This window comes from Rhinatrema bivittatum, chromosome 2 (assembly GCF_901001135.1).
Source record: "Rhinatrema bivittatum chromosome 2, aRhiBiv1.1, whole genome shotgun sequence".
NCBI classification, from domain to species: Eukaryota; Metazoa; Chordata; class Amphibia; order Gymnophiona; family Rhinatrematidae; genus Rhinatrema; species Rhinatrema bivittatum.
This window is the reverse complement of record NC_042616.1, coordinates 595,767,492-595,793,797: the sequence shown is the minus strand read 5'-3', so window position 1 is coordinate 595,793,797 and position 26,306 is coordinate 595,767,492. Positions and strand designations below refer to the sequence as shown.

At 43.3% G+C, this 26,306-nt stretch overlaps 1 protein-coding gene across 4 annotated transcripts in view; it reads right to left on the bottom strand.

Annotated features, from left to right (window-relative positions):
• Positions 1–26,306, bottom strand: part of GREB1L (GREB1 like retinoic acid receptor coactivator) — a 729,370-nt gene that overhangs the window by 379,742 nt on the left and 323,322 nt on the right. For all 4 annotated transcript variants that reach the window (XM_029591103.1, XM_029591107.1, XM_029591104.1 and 1 more), the window contains one exon: positions 14,092–14,251. In XM_029591103.1, the coding sequence (XP_029446963.1) occupies positions 14,092–14,248 (157 nt within the window). In that variant the 5' untranslated portion in view covers positions 14,249–14,251. The remainder of the gene's footprint in view (positions 1–14,091; positions 14,252–26,306) is intronic.

The following is a 26,306-nucleotide window of genomic DNA, read 5'->3' as shown; positions in this document are numbered from 1 at the left end:
TAGATATTCATAGTTGGCCATGTAAGTAATTTATCTGGCTAAGTTATGATGTATATTCGGCAGCATGGCATACGCATTTAAGGTAAAGAACAATATATGTGCAGTTCCTCTGAATACATCAATCAATATTACACAATAGTCAGAGAAAATATATACCATAACCACTCAATATTATTACAAACTGTTTTCCAATCTGTTTATTAACAAAAGATTTTCACAATGCACATGTTTTTTTTAAAAAACATTCACCATATAACATCACATCCAGTATAAGCCCCACAAATAACACATTTCAAACCCATTTATTTTTTAACGTATTAGCGACACATATATATTCTACTCATCATTCATACCTCAATCCACACATAATCAGGCATACATCTCCAATCATACAATATAAAATCATATATAACAAAGAGAACATTCCATAGAGCAATAACTAAAATATTCATCACCTAAAATGCGCATGACCGTTGAAGCCAATGTCTTAGAAGATAGTGAAGGCCTCTTTACAATACAAGCTGAAAATATAAGATGATAATCAGTTTTGATTTCCCCTGAAGAAGCCCGTTAAGGGTGAAACGAGGGTCCTTGTCGGGAGATGTACTTTGGAGTCGAGTCAATTGGATTGACACCATCTATCGGGAGGTGTATTTTGGAGCCGAGTTGATTGGAGTAACATCCTCCATTAGTTGGTTTGAGATCGAAAGTGGGTCTTCAATGTTTTGAGAAATATAATTCTAGGCATTGGAATTTGGAACTTATTTCTTGGTATGATTGGGGAATATATTTTAGGTGATGAATATTTTAGTTATTGCTCTAGGGAATTTTCTGTTTGTTATATATGATTTTATATAGTATGATTGGAGATGTATGCATGAGTATGTGTGGATTGAGGTATGATGAGTAGAATATATATGCATCGCTAATACATGTTAAAAAATAAATGGGTTTGAGATGTGTTATTTTGTGGGGCTTATACTGGATGTATTATATAGTGAATGTTTTTTTTAAAAAATGCTTTATCAAAACATTTATCTATCTATTTATTTATTTATTTGACAGCTTTTCTATACTGACATTAAAGTGCATATCATATCGGTTTACATTGTAACAAAAGATGGAAAGTACAAATAACAGGGGATGGGGAGGTGGACAACATGGATAACCGATAAACAAGAGGTAGGAAGCTCAGGATCAGCGAACCTGCCAAAACTATAAATGGAACATAATTTATAACTATAGATGGAACATAATTTACAAATATACAAATTTTACATGATTACTTGTTTTAGAAGATTCCATAGGGTTTTACAAAGATTACTTGTTTTAAAGGATTACATAGGGTCAACTGCTAGGAACAGTGCTAAGGGTGGAGGGGGGCAGGGCGGCAGGATGGCAGGAGTCATCAGAATTAATCTGGGAAGGCCTGGTGAAAGAGCCAGGTCTTTAGCAATTTTCTAAATTTGAATGGGCAAGGCTCCAGATGGAGATTGGGAGGTAGCACATTCCAATGAGTGGGGCCAGCAATAGAGAGGGCACGGTCTCTTGTGGCTGTAAGTCGGGCTTTCTTAAGTGGGGGAACTTGTAGTGTGCATTTGAGGTTTGTTCTGGTGGGGCAGGAGGATTGTGAGAGTTGTAGTGGTTCCAATAAACAAATTGGAAAATGGTTTGTAATAATATTGAGTGGTTATGTTATATATTTTCCTCTGATTATTGTGTAATATATTCACATTTAGCCAGATACTGTAAGTCTACCTGGCTAATTTTAGATCTGCTCTATGGCGCATCTAAACTTACCCATATCCTTATTTGGCTAATGTGCAACATTCCCAGTCCGCCCAATACAAACCTACTTTTTGTGTGTATAACATTTAGCTGTATCAGGGACTTAATACAGCTAAGCGGCGGCCGCTATACATAGGTGCATATTCAGCGGCCGCTACTTAGCCATGCAAGTCCCACTTATCCAGCTAAATAGCACTGAATGCGCTTTGAATATCGGCCCTAAGCACATAAAGATATATGGATATGGGATAGATTGTAGGTAAGGAACATTTGGTATAAGGTGATGCATAAAAATAAAAACAAGTGGGGTATATTGGATAGCAATAAAGATGTGGGTAATTATATATAAAAATGCATATACTAACTTACTTCTTAACTATGTATACATAAATAAATACGTATTGTTAAGAAGTAAGCTGAACACCAAATGTGCAAGAGAAACTAAGAACAGTTGGGAAGAATTGGCCCAGAAGTGGGTGAATTTTCTGGGCATTGCGGTCAGAAAAGGTTCGGGTAGATAGGTGGTAGAGGAATTAGTCTTAACTGTGGAGTCTAGTTGATGACCTGGCTAAACAGGCAAGCTTTTACTTTTTTCCAGAATAAGAGGTAACAAGTCTCCAGGTGTAGTTTTAGACTTAACTTGTTCCATATCTTAGGGCCAGAGCATCTGCATGTGCAAAATCTCATGCATGTTAGTCTAGCTAAAGCTAATGATGGTGTTGCCCCCACTAACTGCCACACTTACCACCCCCGGCCAGGCCGATGTGGTGAACACCGCTGGTCAGCCACGAGGCAGCACACCGCCAGAGGGACACTGCTGACAGCATGCGCTGCGCCTCCCCTTAGGCGCGTGCATATCACCACCTCTTCAGATTTAAAGGGACTGTGGCAGGAAAGTCTCCGCAGCCCCTAAAGATGACATCACCCGCACAGCCCTATACAAGGGCAGCTCCACGGAAGCAATTTGCCTCAGTAACAGGTCCAACTACTTCCCAGTAGTGTGTGTGTTGTTTCGCAGAGTTCCAGCCTTCGTCCAGCTGTCTTCCATTTGTCTTCTGTCTTCATCCTGATCTGCTCCATACATGTTGCCCACCTGTTCTTGTCCTTGCCTGTCTGTCCTGCCTATCCACACCTCTTCTCTTCCCTTGGACGAATACCTGGTTTGACCTCAGCCTGTACCCTGCATACGACTGACCACTGCCTGCCTCTATCCATTTCCTAGACCTCGGATACAATTGATTGTTGCCTGCCTCTGACCATTGCCTGGACCCAGGATATGTCCAACTGCTGCCTGCCTATGATTCTATGGACCTTTTCTTTTGTCTCAGCAGAGATCCCAGCTAAGTCCTGCCAGCCCCTGCACCCAAAGGCTTAACCGAGGAGAATATGGGCTGGTATAGATGAAGGGCATGACCGGACTCTGCTTTGCGTGGGCCCGCCTGCCGATGATGGGAACCTACAGGGCTCCTCCCTGCAGGTAGAACCAATCCTGCCTCAGCCCAAAGGTCCACAGATACAACAGATGAGAAGATTAAAAAGGCCTGCTGGCTGAATCAAAGTTCCTTCATGGAAATGTAGAAGAATAGAAGTTATGAAAGATATTCCAAAGCCAATTTGTGGTAGCTCGAGCGGTAGACGGCTTGTTAACAGCCAGAGGAAATAGGAAGCGGACTCTGTTCCTTAAGTGCACTTAATTTACAGTGAAGCAAACTCAAAACCAAATATGGTAGCACACGTTCACTTCAGAAGTCAGAATAAATGATAAGGCTCACCTTACTTCAGGTATTGCACAGTTCTTTAAACATAGGAGGTTTTTGTATACGGTACCTTTCTCTCTGCTTCCCTGGGCCTCTCTAACCCCTCTCGGCCCTGCCAATTTAACCAGTCTAGAGGGACCAGAATCCCTTGCGGTGTTGGTTCCTTCATGAGGACTGGGCCAGATACCTGTGGCAGATCTTTTAAGGTGGTTTTAGGGAGTTTCTTATAGACCCCCTCACATACCCTCCCCATCAGCTCGGCCTTGTTAGGTCAAGCATCCACCTGTCTCTGGGCTAATTCCTGGCTCCTCCTCAAGGACATCCCCCCTCTGGACAGATAGCCCCAGTTATCCACAAGGTTGAAAACTGGGGACAATCTCATCCCAGAATTATTGGATACAGGAGTTTGGGAAAGACTCCTATTTCCGTCATGGCTTGCTCTGCCGGGATTGTTAACAGGACCTGACTGGTTGGACACTACCCTGTATACATGGAGACAAACATCTCCATGTATACAGGGTAGTGTCTCTTTCCTCTTATGGTTGATGTGCTCTTCCTGAAGAAAAGCCTTGTGAACAAGGGTCTTGTCACACTCTGAATCCACCACTGCTTAGGTGGGAACTCCATCCAATTCTACCTGTATTACTAAGTCCTTTAGTTTTGAATGAGGAATGTCCACAAATTTGCAACTTTGGAGTTTTAAAGTGTCCCATTCAGGTGTCATTCTCATTCTGGGCTCTATCCCCACCTCTAGTTCCCTTTCAAGTTGTTCTGCCAACTTGCGTTCCGACTCCAGGTCTTTACGCCATGGACAATCTTCCTCCATATGGTCTTCCTACATTCAGAACGAGCAGATCGGCGGGGTAAGTCATCTTTCTGCCCATTTCTCCTAAGGGCTCTTCATTTTCTATCTGTCGATACGGACAGTGCCCTTCATCATGATCATTCCCTGCACACGAGACACAGAAGGAAAAGGTATTCCTACCCGCATTCCTGGGTTGTTCCAGCTTCTCTGAGGTTCCTTTTTTCCTTCGACTTTAGGGTTGCCCCTGTTTTGGAGATTTTCTTTTCTCCATATGTATTTTACCCTTTAGAATTGGCTGGGTTACTTGGCCGACGTCCATAACTTCATTTCCAAGTTACCTCTCCGACCACAGTTAAAGCATGTAAAAGAGACTGTGGCCTGGTTTCTGGGAATGGAAAAAGAGGTAACCATCTTCGAAGGATGCTATCTCCATTCTCTGCGCTTTGCTAGGGGGTTTGCACAGGCTGCCTTTCCAGCCTACTTATGCTGTCAGGCATTAATTGCGCCTTGTGCAAGGCTTCTGCCACTTCTATGGCTCTTTCCAATGTGGAACCTGTTCGAGGAGCACTTGCTGGGCAACTTCGAGTCCAGTCTTTGCCTCCGGCTGCAACCACTTCCTGCCAGCATCCAACCCGAACTCTCCCTGGGCTAGCTCTCCCATCCAGGTTGCTGTTTGGAAAGCTGCTTGACTCCTGCCCATGAGACAGTTAGCCAAGTAGGTCATCCAGCTGGCTTTGGGCCAAGTTGACAGGCGGGCGGTCCTCTCAAAGGTTTTCAGGAAGACTTTTGGGTCCTCGCCAGCCTTCATTTTAAACAGAATGTGAGGGAACGAAGAAGCCTATAGTATCATAATCAGAGCAGTCTGCACAGCCTCTGCTAGCTGAGTCAGCACTGTGCTTTGTTGCGTTAACTGTTCTTGTAGCACCTGCTGCCTTTTAATTTGTGATTGCATAGCGTTCTGCAACTGCTGCTGCCCTGCAGACAGGATCTGGATCACTTGCTCCATCTTCTTTGGTCCCTGGGGCAACTCCAGACTGAGTATCTCTAAGGAGGAGAAGGAAAACAAAAAAACCCTACTGGCCTGTCCAGCCCTGACTCACTGCTTGACCCCTGACTACTCCGGTGAGACTACCCCCCTTGGCCTGTTCCAGATTCAGTGGGCGGGTGGAACTGAGAGGTCCCCAGACAAAGGGAAGAAGTAAAAAAAAAAGTCTCTATGGGTTCCCCCTTTTATTTCCCTCCTGCAGTTGTGGGCCTCTGCCTGTACTTCAATCTTCTGTGCTCTGCCCCTCCAGCAGCACTTTTCTTCTTTCACAAACCTACTTCCTTAGGTAGGGCATACACAATAAGCATGTCCACTTTCTTGTTCTTCCATGGGAAACTTGTTTTTTTATTCTGTGGCAAACTTCGAAAAATCGCTGACCTGACATCATATGTGGTAGCTTGAGTGGTGGGCGGCTAGATAACAGCCAGAAGAAACAGATACAGACTCCGGCTGTTCCTTAACTGCACTTTAATTATAGTGACGCAAACTCAAAACCAAATATGGCAGCACACCTTCACTTCAGGAGTCAGAATAAACAATATGGCTCACTGTTACGGATTTGATAGTGGAACCAAGGAAGAGAACCGCCTTACCTTATTCTGTGAGATGATCAGGGTTGTCCGAGAGGCAGTCCAGTTGTGACAGGTAGCTAGCAAGAGTTCCAGAGCAAACAGATCCGACGGCAGGCAGTACAGCAAGGCAGGTCAAGAGGCAGTCCAGGTCGGGGCAGGCAGCTGACAAAAGTGCTGAGGCACAGATCCAAAAGCAGGCAGCAAGGCAAGGCAGGTCCAAGAGGCAGTCTGGGTCGGGGCAGGCAGCTGACAAGAATGCAGGCAGAAACCACCGAAGCTTCAGCACAAGCAAGCCTGTAACCGAGGCAACGCTGTGCTGGAAAGCTCCCTTTAAATACAATATTTTTCCCGAGCTACTGCGGGAACCTCCGGCCAGGTTGCTGATGACAAAAAGGGGGTGGAGTCACGCCGTGAAGCGTGTGGAGGCGCACCGAGCCAAACGTTGCCGTCGAGCTGCATACCGCGGGAGCCTGCTGGAGCCTTGCTGAACAGTGACACTCACCTTACTTCAAGAATTACACAGTCCTTTAAACATAGGAGGTCTTTGCATACGGTAGCGCTCTCTCTCTGCTTCCCAGAGCCTCTCTGTCCCCCCCCTTGGCCCTGCCAACTTAACCTAGGCTAGAGGGAACGCCTCTGGACCAGAATCCCTTGCGGTGTTGATCCTTAAGGAGGATGTAGAGGTGGAGGTGGAGGAGCTCTGTTTCCTTCATTTGGTTCATTTCTTCGTTGAGTTTCTTCGATTTGAGGAGACTCTGCAGGACTTCCAGGCAGTGACGTCAGGAGGCGGGACCAGGGAGGCAGATAAAATCAGACGCCTAACGGAGCTCCCAGTAGGTGGAGATGGAGGAGCTCTGTTTGAAAAATTACCTGTTTGATTTACTTCTCTGCCGGGACCTGTTTCCTTCATTTGGTTCATTTCTTCGTTGAGTTTCTTCGATTCGAGGAGACCCTGCAGGACTTCCGGGCAGTGACGTCAGGAGGCGGGACCAGGGAGGCAGATAAAATCAGACGTCGTCGGCGCGTCACCAAAGGGGCGCGCGGCTTAGTCCCGCAATATATTGTCTGTTGAAATCAGAGAAAGGAAAAAAGAACTACAAAACTGTGAGTAGTATATATAAAGCTTTACTCCACCCTGCCTCCACTTATGAAGTAAAAAAAAAATTCTTGAGTAGGGAATGAAATTTGGCTTAATCTGGGGTAACAATCAACTATAAACTCAATGCCTCATACTAAGCGGAAGGCTAGACTAAGGGAGATGACAGCTTCATCCCCCTTGCTGGATGCCTCCCAGCCCCAGATACCTGGAATGGGCCGCTGGAGGGTATGGTAATGAGCAAACACCTCCCTCCCTGGCTGAGACATCTTTAAGCCCCGGTGCCCCAACTACTCCCCCTCCACCTTTACAGATTCCTGCAGACTTTTAAAAAATTGATACTACCAAGGAGAGAGAGGGAGCATCTGCTTTTATTGGGGATTTGAAGCCCAAATTACTGGAGAGCTTGCTTCCACAATTAGAAAATTCAGCTTCGATAACTATAGATAAGCTATGGGAAGCAATTAAAGCCTTGGAGACCGCTGTTTTGAACCTCACTAAAATAACTTTGGACTCCAATCAACGTTTTGATAAGATTGAGACAACAACTGCTAATATAAAAGCTCAGTCTGAATGTACAGAAAAAAGGCTTGATAAATTAGAAGTATGCCATCAAAGGTCTGCAAGAGCAGAGATATTATATGGCAAGAAATTGGAGGTTCTGGAAAATTCTTTTAAATATCTTAATTTAAGAGTGATACATTTTCCTAAACATAGTCTAATATGTTCATATGATATGTTTAAAGAATATTTAACTGAAGTATTGAAAATACCTCAGCAATCCAGTCCTACCATTTCAAAGATATACTATGTAGAATCAAAATTAGTTCCTCAGCAGATTCCCAATTTAGAAACATCATTGAATCTGACAGGGGTTATAGAATCAACGGTTGATACTGTGATATCAAGTAGAGCTGTCTTGCATGTGTCATTTTCATTTGCTATTGATAGAGACAATGTGTTAAGATTAAATATGAGAAAGAGAATGAATCTTTTTCATGGTAGTATATGGATATACCCAGATATGTCAAAACAAACTCAGACTAGAAGAAGAAAGTTTTTAGATCTAAGAGCAGAAGTTGAAAGAAAAGGAGGGAAAATGCTAGTCAAATTCCCTTGTAAATGTGAGGTGGAATTTCAACAACAAAAAACGGTGTTCTATGAGGTTTCACAGCTACGTGTATTCTTGGACTTTAAACCCCAAGAGAAAACAGCAGTAGAAGTTTGAGGCTTAAGCTTGATTTATATCTGTAAGTAATCTCAAGTATTTCAAATGTTCAATGGTGTTGGGAAACCTCCCATGTTTTCCTCTTACATTGCTCTATTGCATAATACTTCATGAGTAGTTATTACTTCTAAATTATGAGTCCCATGAATATTAGATTCTTATAGTTATTTCTATATTTTTGAAAAATTAGAAAATCTATATTCAAGAGTTGGATTATGTTGTAAATTGAAAATGCATAAATAAAAAAAAAAAAAAGGAGGATGTAGCCAGTCCTTTAAGGTGATTTAAGGGAGTTTCAAATAGATTCCCTCACACAGTTGAACACGTATTTGAAGACTAGGCAAGTGTTTTAAATGTTATCCTGTTGTCAACCAGGAGCCAGTGTAGCTAACAGAAAATTGATATTATATGGTTTGTGGATTTAGCCTCTACCAAACTTTTAGCTGCCATATTCTGCAATAGTTGGAGGAGTCTGAGGTAGTATTGTGGGATGCCTTGGAAAAGGAAGTTACAGTAGTCAAGGCAGTTGATGATCGATAAATGTATGACAATAGCTAGATCGCATTTTTCAAAGTAGTTGTGCAGTTGATGAATCTGGTACAGATGCACAAAGGAGGACTTTACTATAGCTGTGATGTAGGTTTCCATTGTAAGATGGTGGTTGAGTTGTACACTGAGATTGCATACGCAATCTTTAGATTGTAAAGGCGCTCCTGACAAAGTTGATAAAGTAGATAGAGGATGCCCTTGTCATCCTAACCAGAGGAGTTTAGACTTGGAGTAGTTTAGCTTGAGTTTCTGTTTGATGAGCCATAGTGCTGCTGCTGTGAGACAATCATTCAGATTACTGATATCCGCATTTTGACACAGAGCTGGATGTCATTGGCAAACAGGTGACACTCAATGCTGAAAGACTGGATGAGGTCACAGATTGGGTGGATGTAAATGGTGAAGAGAACTGGGGAAAACACTAAACCCTGACAGACTCCACAGGTGGGATCCTTAGGTTTAGAAGACGTACAGGCCCAAGAGACAGATTGTGATCAGTTATCAGGATGATTTGAAACATTTTGGAGCTGAACTCTCGATCCTAATGTCTCTCAAATGTTGTAGCAGGTGCATATGGTTAACAGTGTCAAATGTGGTGGAAAGATCTAGTAAGGCTAGGAAGGAGTCTCCACATTAGTCAGAATGCAGCTGATTGCTATAGGTTAAGGCTAACAGGACATATTATGATCCATGGCCTTTCCTGAAGCCAGAATATTAAATGTGGAGGATGCTGGCCACAGATATTTAAATTCTTAAATTCCTGAATTAAAATAAAAAAGTCTGTCTAATCTCAATGAAAATCCAATCGGGGCCCTCAAAGACTGAAGTAGTCCACCCTGCCATAAATGGAACTGCAGTAATGGCACAACAAGAATTTTCATACCACAGAAACATTGAATATAAAAGAGATGCCATTTCCAAAACCACAATCTCTTAGGGGAAGTGATTATAGCACTTGTTGAAGAACTAGGTCAGACCAAACATTCATCAGGCCCAGTATCCTGTTTCCAACAGTGGCTAATCCAAGTAACAAGTATTTGGCAGGATTCCAAAAGACTGATAGATTCCATTGTGTTTATCTCAGGGATAAGCAATGGATTTTCCCAACTCCACCTTAATAAGGTTTATGAACTTTTCTTCAAGGAACATGTCCAAATCTTTTTTAAACCCTGCTACACTACCAGCTTTTACCACATCCTCCAGCAATGGATTTCAGAGTTTAATTATGTGTTGAGTAAAAATATATTTTATCCTATTTGTCTTAAATGTAAGACCTAGAAATTTCATTGCATGTCCCCTAGTCTTTGTACTTTTTGAAAGAGTAAACAACCAATTCACGTTTACCTGTACCACTCCACTCATTATTTTATAAACCTCAATCATATCTCCCCTCAACCATCTCCATGCTGAAGAGCCCTAACCCCTTTAGCCTTTCCTCACAGGGGAATCATTCCATCCCCTTTATCATTTCGTCAACCTTCTCTGTACCTTTTCTATTTCCACTATATCATTTTTGAGATGCAATGACCAGAACTGTACACAATGCTCAAGGTGCAGTCTAACAATGGAGCAATACAGAGAGTTTATGACTCCCTCTGTTTTATTCTCCATTCCTTTCCTAATAACTCCTAGCATTCTATTTGCTTTCTTGGCCGCCACTGCACACAGAGTAGAGGATTTCAACATATTATCCACGATGATGCCTAGATTATTTTCCAGGGTGGTGACACTAATTGTGGAACCCTGCATTGTACAACTAAAATTTGGGTCATCTTCCCTACATGCATCACTTTGCACTTGTCCACCAATATGTCATCTGCCATTTGGATGCCCAGTCTCCCAGTTTTGCAAGGTCCTCTTGCAATTTTTCATAATCCTCTTGTGATTTAACAATTTTGAATAATTTTGTATCATCAGCAAATGTGATCACTTCACTGATTGTTCCCATTGCTAGGTCATTTATAATATGTTAAAAACCAGTGGTCCTAGTACAGATCCCTGGAGTACTCCACTAGTCACTTTCTCCATTGAGAAATTTGATCCTTTAGACCTACACTGTTTTCTATCTTTTAACCAGTTCCCAGTCCACAATGGAATACTGCTTCCTATCTCATGACTTTTTAATTTACTCAAGAGTCTCTCATGAGGTACTTTATCAAACACTTTCTAAAAAGCCAGATACACTATAACAACTGGCTTATCTTTACTCACATGTTTATTCATGCCTTCAAAAAAGTAGCAGATTGGTGAGGCAAGACATCCCCTTGCTAAATCCATGTTCGCATTGTTTCATTTGACTATCTATGTTCAGTAATTTTGTTCTTTAGAATAGTTTCAACCATTTTTCCTGGCACTGACATCAGACTCACTGGTCTGCAGTTTCCTGGATCACCACAGAACCCTTTTTAATAACTGGGGTTATATGGACCATCCTCCAATCGTCAGGTATGGTAGATGAGTTTAATGACAGTTTACAGATTACTAATAGGTCAGAAATTTTATTTTTCAGTTATTTCAGCACTCTGGGGTGTATACAATCTGGTCCAGGTTATTTGCTACTCTTTAGTTTATCAATCTACCCTTCCAGGTTCACAGAGATTTCTTTCACTTCCTCTGAATTATTACCTTTTAATATCACTTCTGACATGTTTTTCTGCCTTTCATCTTCCTAGGTAAAGACTGAAGCAAATAATCCATTTAACCTCTCTGTTATGGCCTTCTCATCCCTTAGTGCCACTCTTACCCTCCATCATCTAATGGGCCAGCTGACTCCTTTGTTGGATTTTTGCTTCAAATGAATCTGAAAAAGTTTTTATTATGAGCTTTTGCTTCTACAGAAGCTAATTTTCTAATTCTGCCTTTGCCTTCCTTATCAGTGTTTTGATTCTAACTTGCCAGTGCTTATGCTGTTTTCTGTTTTCTTCATTCAGATCTCTTTTCCATTTTTTGAAAGATGTTCTTTTATTAGAATAGCCTCTCTCACCTCACCTTTTAACCATGCCAGTAGCTGTTTGGCCTTCCTTCCACCTTTTTTAATGCATGGAATACATTTGATCTGGGCTTCCAACAATGTCCATGCCTGATAAAAATTCTTAACCTTTACAGTTTCTCCTTTCAGTTTTTTCCTAACCATGTTTCTCATTTTCTCATAGTTTCCCTTTTGAAAAAGTTAAATGCTATTGCAGTAACTTTCCTTCATATCCTCCTTCCAGTTTTCAAGTCAAATTTGATCACTTTATGATCACCATTGCCAAGTGGCTCCAACACCATTACCTCTCACACCAAATTATACATTCCACTAAGGATTAAGTCTAAAACAGCTTCCCCTCTTAAAAAAAAATGCTCACGTGGCTATCCACATCTGCTGTTCTATCTCCCAAAGCTCAGGCAGATTTGAAATACTCTTTCTCTCAACATTCTCACTGATCAAATCCTCCCCTGCATTCCACTGGCTCTTAGAGTCATGTGTCTGAAGTATAATGCAGTATATGATACAATACTGGCTGCGGTAGCCATGCTGGACAGTCTGCAGAGGTCTCAGAAGCAGTAACTTATTTGTGTCCTACTGCTCCTCTGTGACAGGCACGAAGATAGTGTAGTGTGACTGCACAAAGAACAAAGTAAGTGGGCACTACAGCTATATTTCATTTTTTAAAATCAGATCTCCTGAAGCCCATTCATTCTCTGGTATAGGTTTACAAAGATGATTAGCAAAAGATAATGCTAAGCAAGAAGGGCTTTCGCAAAGCCTTTAAACACATGTTTTCCTATTATAGAAAAATGTGAATATTAATAATTTTGTTCAATTCAGCCACTGACTGAATAATCAGGAAATATGCTAACAATTCTACTGCTGTAGCTAAAATTCCACCTTTGCTCAGGTTCCGCATATAAGCCAAAAAAGCTTAAAAAAATATTTACCTTCCTACTGACTACTGTTGTATGATCAGAATAACACTTTGACTGGAAACTACTGAACTAGTAACCATGAGTGCATTACAGAAATACAACTTCTTTAATCTTCATTTTTTTCAATTCATTCCTGAGTCACTCTCATCCAATTCTTATAAACACAGCAAGGGTCAAATTTAGCTCTGATCCACTAGCCTAGGGGTACTCCACCAAATTATATTACTGACCAGGAAGGCTCACTGACCCAGGTGGTTAGCATGCCAACAGAATTTCAGAGCAAAGGTCACGCTAGGAGTACAGTAACAAGGCTAAGTAAAGGTGCTAAATACTGAAATAGACAAAATATTGGGCAGGCCCTGAGGAAGTATCAAGACCTGAAACTAAAAGTACAGCAAGGATAAAACTATAGGGATCTCAAATATCACAAATAAGAAGTGAATCTACTGGTTGTCAGCATGGGTGCGAACAAAATACTATGCATGGAACTTTCACATTTTCTGTCCAGGTCACCATTTTGTCCTGCGACCAGTAAATTTTGTTAGATAAATGGTCAGCAAATGAAATTCACCAAAGTCAACCTCTGTGGAGCCATTTTGCATAACCTCAGTATTTTTCCTATGTTCTCCCATAATCTAGAAAAGTTGTGTGGTGACCTCCTGAAACAGAGGAGACAGACAGTAGCTACTGTCAGAGCTTCATCTGTCAAAGGGTATTTATTTAATGTATTTATTCATTAGAGATTTCTATGCCACCTATTCACAGCCCTAGGCAGCTTATAATGTTTCACATGCATATAAATTAAAAACAAACAAACAAAAGAAGCTATGTCAGAAACAAGAGAAAAACAAAAGTTTGACATGCTGTTAAGGCACGGCATTCCTGTTGATAAGAGTGACCTAAAAGGCTCTAAGTGTCAAGTCAATTCTAAAAAAATACATCTTCAATGATTTTTTGAAAATTTGTGTGCATTCTGTTATGCACAGTTCGAAAGACAAAGAGTTCCATAGTGTAGGGCCAACCTTAAATAAAATTCTCTCTCTAAATTCTGTGAGTCAAACTTGCCAAAATAAAAAAAATGCATATCCAGCAAACGTCTCTGCGTTGACCCCAGTGCTCGAGTTGGATTGTATACATGCAGCAGCTGATTGATGCAGGGAAAAGAGTCACCTTAGGTATTACCTAAAGGCAGTATCTGTTCTTTCTGCCGTAACATAATGTAATGTGTATATACAATATCTACACATTTCCCAAGTTATTTTTTAATTGAAGTACATGCACCAATACTGCCCTTTCTCTGCCAGATACTATATAATAAAAGCATGCAGTGCTTAGAATTTACCTTCGGGGGAGAATGGAGCCTGGTCGGTGTCCAAGTACAGCTGAGAAAAAACAGGCCGTGGTACTACACTATTGCACCTCAGAGACGCTTCTATTGAATTGTGTAAAGCTTCCTCAAACCGGGCAGATTTGAGTTGCCCTGCATAAGAATTCCCCATGTTCTGAAAAGAAGATAAGGGAAAAAAGCTTAATGTTTATCAAGAGGAAAAAAAATTCAAATCTGAATGTTATTATACAGAATAATCCAACTGACAAGTAAGACATATGGGTGACTGGCTACTGTAAATTACAAATGAGGTATGAAAAGGTCTGACAAGTCAAAAATACACTCTACCCTGCCAAGCGTAGACAAATAACAGCCCAATGTTCACTCCATTTATTCTTCATTTGTTTTCTTTTAATTGGCATGGTTTTGTTTTGCCATTTTTTAATCAGGTTTTCTGAAATATTTATTTATTTTTGGGTGCTCTTACAGAAATCATCTGGAGCACAGCGGGGAGCCCAAGCTTACACATGCTCGTGAGAGAAGAAATCATGATAAGGCTGCCCATTAGCATTTTCTTCTGCTCTATCCCCCTATATGAAAAGAAAGGATACCCAGAGAGAACAGATAAAGGGGGGTCATTGTCTAAGCCTATCGCATGGAAAAGGGACTTTTCACATGCGATAGCTTGCCTGGGGCGGAGTCGGGGCGGCAAGGAGGCAGATGCGGCGGTATCTTCGCTGGTGACAATAAGGTAAGCACCGTTATCGTCGCCAGTAGCGCACTAGTATCGTCACCAGTAGCGCGCCCAATAGCACCACCTTTCACGGTGGCGCTATTGGGTGCGAAAGCCGGCAGCAATAACACCACGGTGGTGCGATGGCTGCCAGATTTTGCAGGCCCGCCCCCCCCCCCCTTTGCCTGCCCACCCCCGTTACCGCTGGATTCACCATTCTGTGCGAGAATGGAAAATCCAGGCCTATCTGAGTCATTTTCTAACGGAAAGTGAGAGCTTATGTATGTGGGAGAATGGGTGCCTCTGTGTATGAATGAGAGCTTGTGTGTGTGATTGAGTGGGTGCCAGGGTGCATGAGTGAGAGCTTGTATGTGTGGTAGAATGGGTGCCTGGGTGCATGAGTGAGAGCTTGTGTGTGTGGTAGAATGGGAGCCTGGGTACATGAGTGAGAGCTTATGTGTGTAGTTGAGAGCTTGTATGTAAGTGAGAGAGCATGTGTGTGATTGAGAGCGAGACTGGTTGGAAGTGATGTGTTTCTGTGAGAGAGAGAAAGACTGCTCAGGGAGGTGATGTGTTTCTGTGAGAGAGAGATAGACTGGTCAGGAAGATGACTGGTGGGTGAGAGAGAGGCAGACTGGTCAGGGTGGTGACTGGTGTATGTGAGGAAGAGAGACAGGTCAGGGAGGTTACTGGTGTGTGTGAGACAGAGATTGGTCATGGGGTCTAATTGGAGTGTGTGTGTGTGTGTGTGTGTGTGTGTGTGTGTGTGTGCGTATGAGGGTGAGTGACTGGTTGTGGGCCCTAAGGAAGATGACCGTGAGGACAGAGCTTCAGCCGCCACTACTGTTTCTGTTGTGTGCTTTTGGCCTGCAAGAGAAAGGAGTAGGAGAGTTGCTGGAGAGGGTAAGTAAATAGGCCTATTGCATCGCCATGCGTACCTATAAAAATTGTCCCCCCTTATGCGCTCAAGACAGGATTCGTGCGCACATGCACGCAGTAGCAGATTTTATAACATGAGCACATGGATGCACGCATGTTATAAAATCAGCATGTCCATGTGCGTGTGCCGGCAAACGTGCGCACATTTGCCCAAACGCATCAGTTTGAAAGTTACCATCTTAGCTTTTTCTGTTTTCCTAATAGGAAGTGTAATAGTGTGTTAAGCCATGGTGTAATATTTGCAGTGTAGCCTTTTCATAGGCAGGGTTTTTACTGTTGAGTGCTGACATTTAGAACTGTTCTGGTATGGGAGGTTTACTATTTATGTAATTTTTTTATAATAAAAGTAATACATTTCCCCGACAAGGCTTCTTCAGAGCATAAATTATTGTTGAAAATCCAACGGCATCTTATTTCTGGAGCAAGACCCTCTCACTCTGATTCAATTAACTGAATAACAGGCCGATACAGTAAAGTCCGCGGGAGAGCGGGCGAACGTCCGCTCTCCCGGCGCGCGCACTGGCCACTTGCCGGTGTGCGCGCGATTCAGTATTTAAATTAGGCCCGGCGGTAAAAACGGGCAAAGGAGGCGCTAGGGACACTAGCGCGTCCCTAGCGCCTCCTTTTGACAGGAGCTGCGGCTGTCAGCCGATGCTCAATTTTGCCGGCGTCGGTTCTCGAGCCCGCTGACAGCCATGGGCTCGGAAACCGGACGCAGGCAAAATTGAGCGTCCGGCTTTCGGCCCGACGAATTCAACATTTCTTTTACTTTTTTTACTCTTCGGGACCTCCGACTTAATATCGCCATGATATTAAGTCAGAGGGTGCACAGAAAAGCAGTTTTTACTGCTTTTCTGTGCACTTTCCCAGTGCCGGAAGAAATTAGCGCCTACCTTTGGGTCGGCGCTAAATTCTGAAAGTAAAATGTGCGGCTTGGCTGCACATTTTACTTTCTGTATCCCGCGCGCATACCTAATAGGGCCATCAACATGCATTTTTGCATGTTGAGGGCGCTATTAGGTGCTGCGGGTTGGATGCGTGTTTTCCTCCCCTTACTGTACTGTATCAGCCTGTAAGAGAGGTGACTGGTGACTGTGTGAGAGCATCTTGCTCCAGGAACAATATGCCATTGGATTTTCAACAATAATTTATGCCCTGAAAAAACCTTGTCGGCGAAACGCTGGCCAACTTCGGCAATACAAAGAAAAATTTGTGGACTGAAACGGATATTGTTATAAGATAAGTTTTTTAGTTATAGAAAAAGGCATAAAAATATTTTTTGCATGTCATTTGTCATTTATTAATTGCCTAACACAGACAGGCCTAGGCGATGTACAATAAAAACATACATAATAAAAATGTCATACATGTAATCAATCATACACTTTGAATAAAAAGAAGATTGGGGGTCTTTATGAACGATGATTGAAATGTGTGTAGCAAGTTCTTAAGTTTTTTTGACTAGTCTTGCTCATATTCTGGATCTTACAACTCTTGTATAAAGTTACAAGAGTTGTAAGATCCAATTGTGGCAATCTAAATAATTTAAGTATTTGTAAAAGTATTTTTCATATACTACTGAGTTTTTCATTAACTTTCACTAGCCTGTTGTGTTTGATAGGCTGTACGTACAGTAATAATTATAATTCCTATTGGAAACTGTAGGCGGCACATGAGTCACTTGTTCAGGGAGGCTGAAAATGAGAAGTGGCCTTGAAAGAGTTCATCCTGCAGTGTTGGCTGATAAAGAAAAGAAGCAGCCGAGAAAGTTTAACTGGTGGAGCTTATCCCATGGTGCTGACTGCCAAAGAGTGTGTGAGCAGACTAGTAGGCTAGAACTAAAGCAAGTATCTTTAAAATTTATGAGCCACTTAAGCTAATAGTGTGAGGTTTAAAAAAAGGTTTGGAGAAGTTCCTCAAAAATAAGTGCATAGAACATTATTAGCTGGGTATACTAGAGCAGGGGTTCTCACCAGTGTGTGTCGCGAGGTCCTGGGAGGTGTGTCGCAGGGCCAGCAGGAGGCTGCTGCCTCCTTATCAGCCTGAGTGGGAGTTTGGTTGATTTCTCTTATATAGAGCCTGACAGGAGGCTACTCTCACTTCCTTCTCCTCTTTCTGACCCAATGGGAGGCCTGTCTCCTCCTTCACCCCAGATCAGAGCAAGACACTGCCAACAAACTGAATGTTCTCAGCCGGATGGGACAGGAAACTTTATCTCCCCCTTCGGAGTCGGGGAGTGATGCTGCTAAGGATCGCTTCACCCTGTGGAGGGTAGGGGGAAAGGAAGCTGGGGATGCTGAGCAGATAAGAGGTGAAAACGGGTGGGAAACAAGGGTGAGGATAGCTGGGCAGGGAGCGGGATGGGAAAGTTCAAGCAGGGGAGAGAGGGAGCACAGGGAAGAGAATATTGGGGGGGGGGATGCTAGGCAGGGATATGAATGTGAGATGAATTAAAGGGAGTAACTGGAGAAGCAAAGGATGATGGAGGCATGGAGGGGGAGTGACAAGGAGCAAGAGACAGATGACAGTTTTGGGAATTGGTCATGTCTCTCCTCTTTGTACTTTGCTTAGTGGTGGGAAGAAATGTATTTTTGTTTCTAGTTCACACCAGTTTATACTGCATGCAGAAAGGAGTTTTGAGGTTTCCATTCCAGCTTTTTGTCTCCAGATTTGTAATTTGTGGTCTTTTATTCTGTATGTGTGAGTGAAGTGAGGTATTTTACTAGTATGTAGGGATTTGTATCAGCCTTATTTGTTGTGTTTTCTCATTCTCAATAGGACATGCACTGGTGCTGCACTGCTGCTTTTTCATAGGTAGGGATATTTTGTGAGTTCTTGGAATTAGTATTGCAATGGTATGGCAGTTTGCTACACATGTGCTGAGTAGTTTTTTCTTCAGGTTTTGTATATTTACAATGTGTCTGGTAGTAAGGGAGTTTGTGTTTCTGTTTCTGAGATAACACCAGAATCAGAATATCTTTTTATATGGCGAGTTGTATGGAGAAATCTTCTCTGTATCTATTCTTGGGGACCAAGGGGCGAGGTTCCTATGGATTCAGAGCATATTTTTACATTTATCCCCGTAATGGTCAACTGTTCAGTGTATCAGGCAATTAAGCATTATCTATCAGGTGTGTCCCAATAGAAAAAAGGTTGAGAACCACTGGACTAGAGAAAGCTATTGCTATCCCTGGGAATAAGTAACAGGAAATAGATCTACTTTTTGGACCTGCTGAGTATTGTGACTATTTTTGGAGACTTGGCTCAATGGACCTTGGTCTGGCTCAGCATGTTCATTCTTATGCTATGTAGCTCTTTGAAAGCTCAGGTTACTAATGTAACTAGAGTGGCATTTTTAAAATTAAAGATGATCCATCTGTTGAGGTATGTCATAGCATTTTGAGGATTTTAGAGAGGTGGTTCAGACTATACTCCTGAGCCAAATAGATTACTATTATTAATTAGGATTACCAAATCATTGATTAAACAGTGGTTCTCAACATTTTTTCCATCATGACAGATGATGCCCACACACGTGACACACTGCACACTATATTTAAAACAGCTATACTAAAAAGAAAAATATATCCTAGATATTTTAATTGTTGAAAATGATGCGGAGAAAAGATAACATTCTTTAATTTCAATAACTGCTTATAAGTATCATTATTAAATGTTATTTTTTTTTCACAAAAATCATCATCTTTGCTTACTGCATCAGTGAGAAATCTAGGATTGATATGTACATGCAGTACATCAATTTTTCAATATAGACTAACTCCCATGAATTTCACTGTCAGCCTCAAAGTTCTGACCCTCTTCTAGAGTTTATATAGAGCAGAGTTAGCAAATTTCTACTTTCAACTCATCATACAAAAAATATATTGAAATTCTGGTATCCCCTCAGTAATAGTACCTTCAAAATCCTTTCCCTGCCACCACTTTATGAAATAACATGAAAAACTTCTAAAAGACATTTAGAAATTATGTAGCATACAGCCATACCATAAGCGTACTAATACCCAGGAACTTGAACAGCAACAAACCTTACCTATGAAAAGCAAGACTGCAAATATAGAACACAGTACACTTACTATTGGAAAAAACAAAGAAATCCAGACTGCTCTAGATTCCTACACAGAATCTACATCTTAGTCAAGAGAATCCCCTCTCCTCTGTCAAGCATGCAGAATGCAGACTGACTGTTATCTAATGCAGAATAAAAGACCATAAATTATAAACAAGCATACAAAGAAAAACTAAAACTCCAGGAAGGGGGGGGGGGGGGGGAAGCAGCAATAGGGAGTGGTGATGAGGAATTTTAAGTGCCAGCTCCTTACTCTTCACTTTTCTCAAGTAGCAAGCACATGTGGCTGTTATAAGAACCAGCTTGCTATGTCAAATTTTTGGTGACACACCAGTGTGTCCCGACACACTGGTTGAGAACCATTGCTATGCAGAACCTACATGTCAGCAGCATACCTCACTTCAGTCACACATGCAGAACATAGACAAGCCCTTATCTAACAAAGACTAAAGAAACCAAAAATAGAAATAGAAACATGCGGACAAAAACTGAACTGAAAATAACAACAAACCAGACTCTGTATGCAGTGTAACAAAAGTCCTCATAAAAAATAAAGAAATATATAATATCAATAGTAGTAAAAGCATACTAACAAAAAGAATATATTTCAAAACTGCTGATGAAAAGAACATTCAATAATTTAAAAATCCTTTAAATATTTCCAGACACCAACAAAATATTTCAAAACAGCAGACACAAACAACCAATTAAACTAAAAGATTTTTTAAAAATTCTCTGCTTTCCATAACTGGGAACTTTTGATTTCCAGTTGCCTCTGAGATTGTCTGTGAATTAGGAGGAGAAGCGGGGGATTTTGCTCGAAAAATTTACCTCCTTCTCACTTATGCACGCACTCTTAATCACACACACACATTCACATACACCCTTCTCTCTCATTTAGGCAAACGTACTTGCTTTCTCTCTCAACACGCTTGCATTCTCTCGCACTTACACATACGCTGAATCACATATACATGGAGGAGTAGCCTAATGGTTTGAGCAGCGGACTGCAAACTAGGGGGTCAAATCCCACTGCTACTCCTTGTGACCTTGGAGAAAGTCACTCTACCCTCCAGTACAAGCTTAGATTGTACGCCCTCTGGGGAATAGGGAAATACCTACAGTACCTTAATGTAATCCGCTTTGAAATGCCAAAAGGCAGAAGATAAAAATAAATAAATCTCTCATTTATCCACCCACTCTATACCAAACTCTCTCACTTACACACACCCTCTCACGTGTACATGCTCTCTCACTTAAACACCCACTATGAATCCTACATACACACATGTATACTCTCTCAATCATACACACATGCATACATTCTCCATCATTTGCGCACTCTGAATCATATACAATACACAAGCATGCTTTCTCAATCATTCATACAACATGCGTGCCCTCTTTCTCCCACTTAAATACCACACATACATATGCTCTCTCTCTCTCTCACATGCAAGCTCTCAATCACAAACATTACATAGGCTCTCTCTCTCTCACTCAATCCCTCTGCCAAAGCACAAATGGGCAGCAGCCTCACCCACCAGATCCTTCCGCAGCACCCAGAAAAAAGAGTCCCATTAGCCACGAGGGTTAAAACTGTCCTGCCTCCTACTTCTGACCACCGGCTGCTCCCTTGTCTTGCTCCAGAACCTCGCTACGGGCCATCTGCTGATCAGGGAAAAATGCTGCTGATACTTCTGAATGCAGCACTGCCTCTCCTTCTTCCTGTGCACATGCGGATCCACCGCACACCACGTTCTCTTCTGGGCACTGGGGCAGGAAGAAGGAGAGGCCTTGCTGCTACTGCTACGGTTTCCACTAACTCTGCTGTCGTTCTGTTTAGGCTAACAGCATTTTCAAGGTTCAGGAGGAGGAGGAAAAGTTTCTCCACGTCTTGCTGGGGCAGAGGACAAAGAAGAGTAGCCTGGCCAGCTGGAGACTGGGAAGAGCGATATCCTGCCAGCAGAGGATGGCGACACACTTGCTGGTGCTTGGTGATACACTGGTGTGATGTGACATACCAGCTGAGAATGTGCTATGCTAAACCATAGGCATCGGAACGGGGGTAGGCCATACAGGCTATGGCCTGACTAACTTTTGGCAGGTTAGGATTAGAGGTATGCACTCAACACAGCCATCATCTCCCCAAAAATAGCCCACTGTTACCCAAAACCAAAGCACCATCCACCAGATCACCCCATTCTCTTAGTCCCTTCCGCAAGTTTAAACAGGGCAGGAGCGATCCCCAGTTGCTCCTGCCCTGCTTCTACAGTTCTTGTAAGCCATGTGCATGTGCCACAGCCTTTGCTTCCCAGCACACCTCAGAAAACCATGGCAGCAATAGGGGAGGAAACAAGCTATTCCATGCACCAGAACCATACTTCGGCCTCAGGCCCCCAGTCTAAGGCAAGCTGAAAAATAGCAACCCATATAAAATTTGGGCAATTGTAAGGATCACTTATATGTGCTTTATATATAGTCGCTCTTAAACCACTTAGAGTGACTTAATGCCCATCACATTTTAATCATTGCTCTTTTGATTTCATTTTTTCATCAGTTCAAGAGCATGTTTAAATTTCGGACTTTCATTTGTCCTGACAAATAAACACAAACCATTTGAAAGTCAAGTGTCGATACATCAATTTATAAGGAAATTACAAATTAAATTTTATTGTTCATCGCATGTTATTCCGGAAGATGGAATATCTATTGCTCATGCAAAATCGAAATGGGTTCCCCCTGGTCCTTTAGATCCTTATATTATTACTTTCAGAGATTTGATACTAAAGGATTGTTATGATCCTGCCCACGCAGCTACTCCCCGCGAGCAGGCCTCTCACCTCCGGTGCTGCCTCCATTGCGGCACGGAGCTGCCGACGTTCTTCACCGCGGCAGGAGCCACGGACTTCAGGGTGCTTCTCCAACATGGCGGGCCCTGCCGCCATGTCTCATCGCGGCTGGGGCCGGCGGCGGCGTCTGTTTCATCTTCGCGGCCAGAGGCCGCAGTCCCCAGTCTCGCCTGGCAGTCGGAGCCACACTCAAGTCCTCCTGCAGCGGCAGGAGCCACTGCTGACATCGGGGCCTGCCTGCGCATAGGCCCAGCTTCTCCAGCTCCTGTCTTCAGCGTCTCAGCAGCAGCGTGGCTGCTCTCCAAGGTCCTGCCCCCTTTCTAAGGGGCAGGCCTGGGTCTTCTTCCCCTACTTAAAGGGGCAGCATAGGTGGGGTCCACCTGGCCCCACCGGAAGTCAGCTCTCCTGGTTTCCTGTGCCAGCCCTATTTAAGGGCTTCTCCTGCATTTCAGCTTTGCCTTGCATTGGAGTTATTTGCTTCTGGAAGTTTCGTCTTCCAGTGCTCCGTCAGGTCTTCATTTTTCGTTGGAGCTCCATGTCTCGTCTCCTTCCTGTGTTCGTGGCTTCCTGATGTTCCATGTCTTCATGTCCTGAGGTTCCTAGTCCAGGCTTCCTGATGTCCTCACTTCCTGATGTTCCACTCTTCCTGATGTTTTCCGAGGTTTCGCCCTCCTTCGCCATTTCGAGTACTCCTGACCCTCCAGCTCCTGTGGTTCTCCAGAGGACACCTTGCTTCGTCAGTGGAGTCTTGTCTCAGCTGGATTCCCCTTCCTGCGCTTGTCCCATTCTTCGCGTGGTCCGTGACCAGCCTTCTCAGGTTGTGTAGGGCGCACTACAGAGACAGGGTGGTCCTGTGACCAGCCCATTGGGTCTGCCCATGTCGGTGGGCTGTGTAGGGTGCCCTGAGAGACAGTGCCAAGTCCATACCTTCCCAGCTTCTCGTCTCGTCCAAGAGTCCTTCCAAGTTCCTAGTCTCTTCCAGAGTCTTCTCGTCTCGAGTCTTCTACGTCACAAGACCTCCGTCTGCCCTCATCCTCAGTCCGGCCTGCTGCTTCTTGCCGATACCTAGCGGCAGGTCCGAAAGAGCTGGGAACAGTCGGAGGACTTGTTCATTACCAACATCATGCTGTTGGCTTCCAGAAGTATGCAGGTCCGGCAGAGGGTCAGACTTGTCTTCTCCCATGCTCGGACAACGCCTCTCCACCCCTCAATGCTGTCTCGGATTCATCTGTGATCGTGCCGAGCCCAAAGGCACACATTCCCCTCAAGTTGGATCGCCTCCTAGAATTCCTAACATAACAAGGATATTGAAAAAATGAAGAATTCCTCAATGAAAGTCTTCTTAACTTAACAAACTGAAATCAACACAGACATTAAAGAATTTAGCACTGAATGACCAAATTGTCATCAAACCTGCTAAGGGTGGCAGCGCAGTAATTCAAGACTGCATCGATTACAAATTAGATTATTAAAACATTTGTCGGACACAAAATATTATCAACTACTAGATATTGATCCAACAGTGCAATTGCAGACAGCGATCAAAGATCTTATTTCTGAAGAGAACACTCCCTTACAAAAAAAGAACACCAGTATTATATATTGCTCACCCTAGAACACCTTTAATGTATGGTGTTCATAAGGTACACAAGTCTCTTGTGAATTCATATTTACACCCTATAATCTCAAATAATGTATCTCTTCTAGAACCCTTAGCAATTTTCTTGGATACATTTTGCAACCATGTTAAAAGAATGCAGTCTTATGTACAACCACATTCACTCATGTGTTAAAAAAATTGCAAAATTTGAAAGCTTTTTCTGCGAGTACTATTTTAGTCACAAAGCACAGTTGCTCACCTGTAACAGGTGTTCTCCTAGGTCAGCAGGATGTTAGTGTTGCGCCGGGAGGTGGACCCTTGTCCTAATGCAGGATTGGTAGGCTCCCTGGTAGAATCCAAGGAGTGCCTGCCACCAGGAGGCAGAGCACAAGAGGAGGCAGAGGCTAACTGGAGCTTCACCAATAGAAACCCGGGGTTCCCTCGGGTTCAGCCCTTGGTTACCGGGCCGCCTGGTCTTAGGTGGGCCTTGCAGGATCTCCTTGAGAGAAAGTTCAGAGGTGTGCCCACCACGACAAGGGTGCGCGGTTGATGTTCAGGCCAGAAGTCCGAGGTGCCTGAGAAGGCCAAAAGAGAGTCTCTGAATGTATGGCAAGGATCAAGGCCAGAGTCAAGGAAACATGGTCAGACAATACAAGGGTCAATGCCAGTGATGAGTCTGTGAGTAGTCAGCCAAAGCAGGGGTCAAATACCAGAAGTCAGTCCGTGGGTAGTCAGCCAAAGAAGAGGTCAGTTCCAGGCAGCGTGCAGACGTGGTCAGCTGTCAGGCAGAAGTATGTTCCAGGCAGCGTGCAGATGTGGTCGGTAGTCAGCAGAGGTCAGTTACAGGCAGCGAGTAGACGTGGTCGTAGAAACAGGCAGAAGGTCAGAGGCAGGCAGCGATCAACGTAGTGAAGAACAGGCCAAGGTCAGTACCAAGAAGACAGTCCGAGAGGTACTACCTGGGGAGATGAGGAGACAGAAGGACGCTGGAACAGAAGGACACTGGAACAGGACTAGAACGAGACTGGAACAAGGCTGGAATGAAACGAACACAGACTGGAACGCATAGGCAAACTAGAAATCACGATGTGATCGACCCGATTGCCAAGGCAAGGAAGTGACAGCAGAAGCTTCATTTTATGCTGAGACTAATCAGGGTGTGCCGTGGAGCTAGAATCTGCCCCTGGCCCTGTAAGGGTCCGGGCGGTCTGCGCGCGTGCACCTAGGGGTGAGGCCGACGCCACAGAGGACGCCGAGCCCCACCATGAGGCCTGGCTGGATTCGCTGCTGCTGCTGGGGAGGCCAACCCGGGACCCGCGGAGGTCTTAGAGAGGTGAGCAGGCCCGGGTGCGGGCCGAGCACAGACGGGATGTGCAACAGTTAGTCCTCACATATGGGTGACATCATCCAATGGAGCCTGGCACGGAAAACTTTTGTCAAATTTTCTAGAAGCTTTGACCAGCACACTGAGCATGCCCAACATGCCACTATCCATGCATCCACACGAGGTCCCCTTTCACTCTCTTTTTCAGCAGTGCAGTTGCCTCACAGTTTTGGAGCTCTGCTCTGTTTCATTTTTGCTTATTTAAAATCGGGAGTAAAGAGATCTAGGTGTCATAGTGGATAATACATTGAAATCGTCGGCTTAGTGTGCTGTGGCAATGAAAAAAGCAAACAGAATGTTAGGAATTATCAGGAAGGGAATGGCTAATAAAACAGTGGATGTCATAATGCCTCTGTATCACTCCATGGTTGAGACCGCATCTTGACTGCATTTCAAAAAAGATATAGTTGCACTGGAGTAAGTGCAGAGAAGGGTGACCAAAATGATAAGGGACATGGAACGGCTGCACTATGAGGAAAGGCTAAGGAAGTTAGGGCTGTTCAGTTTGGAGAAGAGATGACTGAGGGGGGATATGATAGAGGTCTACAAAATCCTGAAAGGACTTGAACAAGTTAATGTAAATCAGTTATTTACTATCTCAGATAACAGAAGGACTAGGGGGCACTCCATGAAGT